This window comes from Gossypium hirsutum, chromosome A05, assembly GCF_007990345.1.
Source record: "Gossypium hirsutum isolate 1008001.06 chromosome A05, Gossypium_hirsutum_v2.1, whole genome shotgun sequence".
NCBI lineage: Eukaryota > Viridiplantae > Streptophyta > Magnoliopsida > Malvales > Malvaceae > Gossypium > Gossypium hirsutum.
Window position 1 is genome coordinate 27,156,439 of NC_053428.1, and position 8,909 is coordinate 27,165,347.

An 8,909-nucleotide genomic window follows, 5' to 3' on the forward strand; every position below is an offset into this window, starting at 1 on the left:
TCTGTTCGACTTTTATATATCAATTCCAATAACCAAATTAACTAACCTATTTAAACTAAACCGAAGACACTTACTCTATAGCCAAAATTGAAATAAATGAACTAAACTTCTTTGATTCTTTTTTTTTCGATTTTAGGTTTTTTTATGGTTTTTTTTATTTTACTTTTTAAGATTTATTGATTCATACAAAAAATAATCATTGCAATTATTAAAAGTTTCATGAGTTAATCTAAATATTTCTTTTAGATTAATTAAAAGTTTTTTATTTTTATTTTTATTTTTGGGTTGGGTTACTTGAATAATTAATTATTTGGATAATTGGGTTTATATTTTGAGTAAAGTTGGATATTATATGATATTGGGTATTGCGATATTAGATATGTTTAGGGTTTATGATTTATTAATTAAAATTTTTAATCAATTTATTTAGTTTGTAAATTCAAAATATAAAACCAACAAAATAAACTATTGAAACTAATTAATTATACAGAATAAACAGAAAAATTGACTTAATCAACTTATTTTAGTTAAATGGTTTGGTTTACTTCGGTTTAATTGTATAGCCGATTTTTTATTCATCCTTAATCATGTTCAAATTCCTCCTCACCATCCCAACATTTCCCAACACTTAAAATTCACTCAATTTTCATCTTTTTTTGTTGAGGTAAGTTTTGAAACACCATTATGAGTGGCACTTAGTAGTGCCTATTGTCATCTATCGTTGGGGCAATGAAACAAAACTTGCCATATATGATGTTGGCAATTTCGTGAAAACAAAATATTTGGGTTGTTAATTGAGTTGATATTTTGATGATACGAAACCCTATCTATGGAAACCAATCCATTACCTATGAAGATTGGATTGGTGTGGATTGAATTAATACAACCCTTGAATTATGGAGATTTATTCAGGTCAAGTTGATGTTTTGCTAGAAGATTGTATCTCCATCAAATTGTGATTTATTGGACATTATTAGTATATTTTCCTTGTTATCTTGTAGCTACTAATTTCAAGGAGTTGCTTTGTATTCAATCTCTATTATGTTAGCAAGCCAAAATTAATATATATATATTAGGGTTTATATAGGTTATGAAAGAGATTATATTGAAAGCACTTTATTTGTTCTTTGAGGAGTTGATTGTGTGAGTGTAATTGAATAGCAAACCTTAAGTGTTTACAGTTTAAATTATCAATGGAGGAATTAGAGGTGAGTATCCTAGTCTTTAGGTACAAAGGTGAGATTTCTATAATTAGGGAGTGATGGAGTGCAATTTACTTGTTGTATTGTGGATTAAAGATAGTGGAATTACTCACTTAGCTGGCTGCAAACGTAAGGAAACCGAATTGCGTAAACAAACATTGGTGTTCTTTGTTATTTTATTTACACAATTTTCGCAGTGCCAAGTCATAATGGACACTATAGTCAGGTACTTCCATTCCTAGTTGACAATTTAAGCAATTAACAACTTGAGGTCCCAACAATTGGCATCAAAGCTAAACACTTAATGTAATTAATGGTAATTCCTAGTGTCGTTGGTTGCTAGCAATGGAAGGATCTTCAATTACTTATCCCCTTATGTTGGAAAGTGGTAATTATCCCTACTGGAAAGCTAGGATAAAATTTTATATCAACTCAGTTGATGAGAGGGCATGGCATTCTATACTTACTACCTAACAAGCTCTCATGCTTGATTTTGAAGAAGGGAAAGTTCCTAAACTTGAAGTAGAATGGACCACTGAAGGATAGAAGGTTGGCAATGCTAACTTTAAGGCCCTATATGCCATATTTTATGGTATTAATTTTCAGGAATTCAAAAGGGTTTCCTAGTGTATTGTTTCAAATGAAGTATGAGACATTCTTCAAACTTCTCATGAGGGGACAAATATTGTCAAGCAATCTAACATGCAAGTGTTAACTACCAAGTTTGAGACATTGAGAATGCAAGATTCAAAAACTATTGGTGAATTTTATGCAAAGTTATGTGATGTGTCAAATAAAGCATTTGCTTTAGAAGAGGAATATTAAAATTTAAAACTTGTGAAAGAAAAGTTTAAAGATCACTATTAGAAATATTCTCAATCAAAGTTATAAATATTGAAGAAGTAAAAGATCTAGAAAGTATAAAGATAGATGAGTTGGTAAGGTCCTTACAAACATTCAAATGAATCTCGATTAATCTAAAAGAAACATGTCGAAAGGAGAATGAAGTATTGTAATCCAAGTGGTTGATGAAGTGCCCACTCCCAATTTCACTGTAATACAAGATCTTCAAGAGCAAATTGTCTTGCTTGCTTAGAATTTCAACAAAGCCTTTAAGAAGTAAGCCAGGAGACTCAAGAAGTTTAAGGCATCCAAGAACAACCCAAAAGCCAAGAATAAAGGTATGGTTATAAAAAATAAGACTGAGTAAGAAAATAAAAAGGAAATCTAATGCCATGAATGCCTTAGCTATGGACATATTCAGGTTGAATGTGCTAACACTCTAAAAAAGAAAAAGAAGTCTTTGTGCGTTACTTGGAGTGATGAAGATTTTCCTAGCATTTCTAAATTTAATAAGGATTAGGTAAACGCTTATGTAGCTTTTACTTCAACTGTAATTTTTGAATTAGAAGAAGAAACAGATGGAGACTCTAAAAGAGGATCTAGGGAAGATTTTCTGACACATACAAAATGATGTTGGGAAAATGGGAGTAAGTATGTGATTTTAATATCAAACTAACACGAGAAATTTCAACTAAAAGAAGAAAACATGAACCTAACCAAGCAAATAGAGGCTAAGGAATCTTTTTTTACCAAAGAACTAGACAACCTTATTAACATTAAGGAATTGGTTGAAACCAAATTGATGCTTGAGAAATTTAACACAAGCAATAACAAACTTGATGGAATATTCGCTGCCAGTCATATCCATTACAAATGATTGCAAAGATTAGTTCGATATTAGGTTGTCAGAGGTATCTTAAAGCATAGTGGAGTTGTTCCCAAAGTTTGCAATAATTTTTTGAATGGTAAGCAACATAAGGAAAAGTACCAAAAACTGTTTCAAGTTCAGACATCTGAGCCACCTAAGCTCCTTCACATGGATCTGATAGGCCTTATGCAAATAGAGAGCATTAGAGGTACACGTTATATGCTTATTTATGTAGGTGACTTTTCGAGATATAGAAATTTCTCAGGGATAAAGGTAACACATTTAAGGAATTCATGGAACTATATAAGAACTTGATGAATGAGCAAGGTTGAGTAATTGGCATGATCATAAAAGTAAGAAGTGACCATGGCAAAAAGCTTGAGAATGAAGAATTTTATTACTATTGTGATGAGGAAGGAATAAACATGAATTATCAACCCCCAAGACACCACAACAGAATGGAGTTTGTGGAATGGAAGAATAAAATAATGCAAGAAATGGCAAGGGTGATGTTAAATAGCAAGGATATTGCTCATAAATTTTGCGTCAACGCAATAAATACTTACTACATATGTGATCAACAGGGTTATCATAAGGCCTAAGACTTGAATGACACCATATAAGTTATGGAAGGGTAGAAAACCAAGTGCCAAATACTTTCATATGTTCAGAAGTACTTGTTATATTTTAAAGGATCGTGAGTACCGATGAAAATTTGATCCCAAATTGGATGAAGGAATATTCTTAAGGTATACCACTAACAACAGAGCCTTTAGAGTCTACAACAAACTAACTCAAATGGTAATGGATTCCTTTAACGCGTTTGTTAATTATAAATGACCAATTAAAAATAACAAAATTAAAGATGATGTAGTGAAACCCTTAAGGGCAACCTCAATGCCCACTCCCTTTGACACTTCAAAAGAGGGTGAAAAACAAGTTGATGTTGACACTTTAACAAAAGATCATAGTGTTGATAATGAGCTACCTCAACCTTCATCTAGAGTTAGGAAGAATCACTTTACCAGTGATATTATTGGTGACATTCATGATGGAATTCGAACTAAAGAAAAACCAAAACAGAATTATTAAGATATGGTGAGATTTGCCTATTATACATTTCAGTTTGAGCCTAAAGGTGTGGAGGAAGCATTGAAGGATACAAATTGGTCAAGCCCACAATGCTTCATTTGTTTTTCTTTTTGGACCACTAAACTGCTTTTACATGTGAAAAGTCAGATTAGCATTGAAGGATGCAAATTGGTCAAGCCCGTAATACTTCATTTGTTTTTCTTTTTGGACCACTAAACTCCTTTTACATATGAAAAGTCAAATTGGCTTGATTATAAAAATCTTTTAGGCCATTGTAAATCTTTAAAAAAGAAAAATTTTTTTAGGCCAACACCTTTCAAGCCCATAAGGCAATTGAATTTTTTTATCCTCTTTTCAAATTTTGAAATTCGTCATGTTATATTGTGTAAATTGTAGATTTAATCTATATACTTTAATTTTTCGATTTTAATCATTATACTTTTCGAATTTTAAAATTTTAGTCATGTCCTAAATAGTAACAGTCAAATATGATATGGTAGGTCAAATTCTACCATTGGTCACATACTACTTGTAAGTGGTGGATTTAGGCCATGTTCTTTAGTTTAATTATTTATAATTTTTTTTACTTTTAGAATTTTTTAAATTTCAATCAAGTAATTGTTAAATTCATTAACTAAAATAATGCGATTTTTAAAGTATTATTTAGAAATAGTAAGCCGACATGACAATATACATATAATAATATGTTGGCCATATAAAATTTTGAAAATAGTATAATTTAATTTAATAAATTTAATAACAAATGAGGATTGGAATTTTAAAAAATAAAAATACATAAATCTAAAAGGGACTATCCAAAAAATCGTATACCCATATCACAATAGGCAATGTACATCTCAATGCAAATTGAAGTATCCTTGGATTTAAAGTATCATAACATTTTAATCTCGTGCTATTAACCACTAATCCCCTCTCTCAACTCTTGCTCCTTAATTAGTTAATTAAGCTTAACTCTCACTAATTACCTCTATAATTAGTTTATCTTTTGATCCAATTGCCATTACTTTTTCTATCTTAATAAACCTAACTTAGGTTGTCTAGCTCCCGATGGGGAATTAATCAGATAACTTTAGGCATACAATAACCAAGTGAGAAAAAATTATATAAAGCAAAAACATCATGTCAATATATGTTATCTCTACTTACATCATGCTATGTATTTACATTTTTAGAGAAGGAATTCAACTATTTATTGATTCAATCATTAGTTATTTGCTTAATTAATTTTTTATCATCTAATAATCACATCTAATATGTATAAATGGTTATTTGTTTTAAATATATATAATTACATGGCATGATATGAATAGAAGTAACATATGTTGATGTCTCAATCTTTTTTCATAAAGGAGAGAAAAGATAAATCCAAAGATACAAGCTAATTAACCTATCAAGATTTCATGGTAAAATTTAAATACAAATCAAAATCTAGAAATTCAGTTCAACATCATCCAACAAAGATTAAATGAAGGATCGATCTCAACAACATTTGTTAGAAATGTTTAGATGTCCTAGTAATTCTCTCTTCTTGAAGCTCATTAGGCAAAAATCACCTCAATAGATTTAAGCAATGCCATTGAGAGGTTATATAAGTGTTTTAGGTCGATACGTCGTAATATTTGCAAGAAAGATTAGTAAATTCGAGGGTGAGACCTTCAAGATTAAAGTTCTCGGGAATTATCCGATAAGTTTGATTTGATGTACAACAAAATGCATAAACGCAATAACAAGTAGCGGCGAAAATCAGAAGACAAAGATATTAAAATCAGAGGGTGGGAGCTCTTTCAGCAGTTCCAGCAATGACCGTGAGCAAGTTGTTGCCAAAAGGATCGCTCAGGTGCTTCGAAAGGTTCTCCACCGGACCTTCTCCGGTCACATAAGCTTGTAAGAAGAAACCGAGCATGGCGAACATCGCGAGTCTACCGTTTTTTATCTCTTTCACCTTCAGCAAAGCAGCCTGGTCTGGATCCTTGGCTAACCCAAGTGGGTCAAATGGTCCCCCAGGGTGAAGCTTGTCCTCCAAATCCTATTTACATACCAATGAAGGGATCAGAATATACAATGTCTGGTTTTGGTAGTATTTTATTATAATTTATAAAATGCATGGCATACCAAGCCATTGATGATTCTGTAATATTCAGCACCACCAACAAGGACGACTTCGGCAACGACAGCCACCACAAGGTTGATGGGGATGTTCTTCCCGAAGTAGTTCAAGGTGTTACCGTCCAAGAGAAGAGCTCCGGTCTGCACGTATCACCATATCAAATTAATCATTTTATATATCGGTGAATATTTAATTAAAAGTGAGTAAAATTTAACCTTGAACCAAACGGCTTCAGGGCCACAGTTGGCACCAAATTTGTTAAAGGCTTCAGGGATGATGAACCCTGCAGCACCAAGCATTGCCCACCTTGCGTGTATCAACTCATATGCTTGATATCTGCATTCCAATCATCAAGTAATTGTTATTATTATTGTTGTTGTACACTAATGAATCAGATGTTAATTAACACAATAAAACAGAACATACTTTGCAAAGTCTTCTGGCTTCTTGCTCAGACCAAACGGATCGTATCCATAGCTAAATGGAACACATGAACATAAAAAAGCAAAGCAACAAGAAGTTAATTATCTTTAGCAAATAAATAACATTGCAGTCGTCTTCATGTCATGTGAATTATAATTTGTACTTACTCTCCGGGAACTTCTCCGTTCAAGTACTCTGGGATCTCCGATCTGTCTAACAGACCTTCAGGCAAGAAAATCCTTCTGTCCGGACCTGATTACGCATAGATTATTATAATGCATGCGTTTACTCTTTTAGAATTTGGTTATTTATGTAGGCAAAATGAAAAGAATGTTGATGAACTTGAACTAAATTGGTAGGTCCACTGCACTTACCGTACCACTTAGCCAGCTCTTCATCGGCCGGGGCGACAGCAGCAGCCTTGGGCTTTGGAGGAGCGGCCTTCTTCTTGGAGAAAAGAGCAACGGTCTTGAAAGTGGATGAGTTGGATGGTGTTGGAGCCGATGACCTAGCTCCACCACTGAAATTCAGAGGGTTACCAAGCATTTCAGAGACGCCAAGGGAGGCGGCAGCGGTGGAGGCTGCTAATGAGGCCATGTTGGCTGCTGGTTCTAACTTGGTTTACAACAAACTTGGAACAATGGTGAGTGATGATCTAATAGTAGTGGGGAAAGGGGGAATGGGGAGGATAGATACTATAAGCAGGAGCTGGTGGATGTGGAGAGGCCACTCAGGATTGTGGTTCGCGTGTTTTGATTGGTGGGCAGTGGAAGACGTGAAATCTGATGCTGGAATTTGATAGGAGGGCGTTGCTGATGTGGCAGATCATGGTGCTGATGTGGAATGAAATGCTGCTGCTCTTTGTGGATTGCATGCTTGGGTTTTGGATAACGTCTTAACATGTCCTATCTCAAATGTTATGTCGCATATTTGCATTTGATCTGAGTCTCACATCTCTTTTATGTGGATGTTATTCACTCAAAGCCCATTCATGTGAGGTGAATAGTGCAGAATGCAGATAGATGTCCTGCGGGTTTAACCTTAAGCCACCTCTTCCAACCAAAATTTAATTCTAACACTGATATTATATTATAATAATCCAATACTATATATATATTACTCTTTCATTATAAAATCTTTATTTTATTAGGGTTACTTCTAATTGGAGAAAGAAAAAGAAGCAAATTTTATTGAAGTTTTGGACGATTAGACGAGTAATATGGCATGGAATCAAGAGGCAGAAAGAGGAGTTGGCATTTAAGTGGTTTCAAATTTTGTTCATTTCAGATAACCCGAGTCCAATTCTGCTATTATACTATTTAAATTGTGAATTCAGTACTTATATTTTAATTTGATTTGTAACGGTTCAATTTTTTTTCGATGTATAATAATTCAATTCAAGATTGAATTTTCTTAACCGAAATGTTCAAGATTTTAAACCAATAAATTAGTGAGATGAGTGCAAAATTGGAAAGTAGAATCAATGAATAGTTTAATTAGATCGATTGTTATAAATAGTACAGAGGTTAAATTAAGAAATTATCACAGGATAGGATAAATGGGAAGGGTTGATGTAGCAATTTTAGCATGGCCTTCAAAATTTATTAATCCATAATTAAATTTGAGACAGTGGATGAGACCATCCATAGCCATAGATCTCCACTATTACTTTTCTAATGAGTTAATGATCATTGATTTTCCTTTAATTAGAATTATTAAATAATTATAATAAAATAAAGCATGAAAGAGAGAGATATTTATTTCTTCCTTCTTCATGCACGGCAAGCAAAGAAACAAAGAAAAGAAAAATTTGACTTAGTTTTTCCTACATTGTCGGTGCTTACTACAAGGGATAGGTAAGCTTTTTACTTCAATTTTTGTTAGATTTGGTAGTAAGAGTGTTAGTTTAAGCTAGCCCACTTAGTAGATTTTTCAATTAATAAAGTTTTGTTGAGATATAACGGATAGAAATCAACTTTAGAGAGAGATTAAGAGTGAGAAATTTGAATGAAATTATTACAATTTATTAGTTGGAGGTCCCTCTAGTATAATTACAAAGTTGGATTGTGATTCAATTGGCTAGATTATATAATATGAGCATTTCGAATAACTGAGTTTATAAGCACTAAATTGAATAAATATAAAACATGTTTGATTTAAATTTTTAATTATTTGAACATGAGATTTTAACATTTTATTCGTATTTAATTTATCGAACGTAACTAAAAACGAAACCAGTCCGTTGAAAAATAAATGGAAGACGAAAATCGTTGAGGATTAGCGATATCAATTTGTACTATCATAATATGCTTTTATTTCGTTAATCTAAATAACTAACTAATCTTGATGAATT

General features: G+C 32.6%; 1 protein-coding gene across 1 annotated transcript; it reads right to left on the reverse strand.

Moving 5' to 3' along the window:
- Positions 1–5,657: 5,657 nt before the first annotated feature.
- On the reverse strand, positions 5,658–7,617 carry LOC107959556 (chlorophyll a-b binding protein CP26, chloroplastic). The gene is made up of 6 exons (XM_016895629.2): positions 6,931–7,617; positions 6,724–6,808; positions 6,560–6,610; positions 6,349–6,469; positions 6,139–6,273; positions 5,658–6,052 (listed from the first exon to the last, which is right to left on the reverse strand). Exons 1-6 carry the CDS (start codon positions 7,151–7,153, stop codon positions 5,792–5,794), a joined length of 876 nt encoding a protein of 291 aa, XP_016751118.1. The 5' UTR covers positions 7,154–7,617; the 3' UTR covers positions 5,658–5,791.
- Between the last annotated feature and the right edge of the window lie 1,292 nt (positions 7,618–8,909).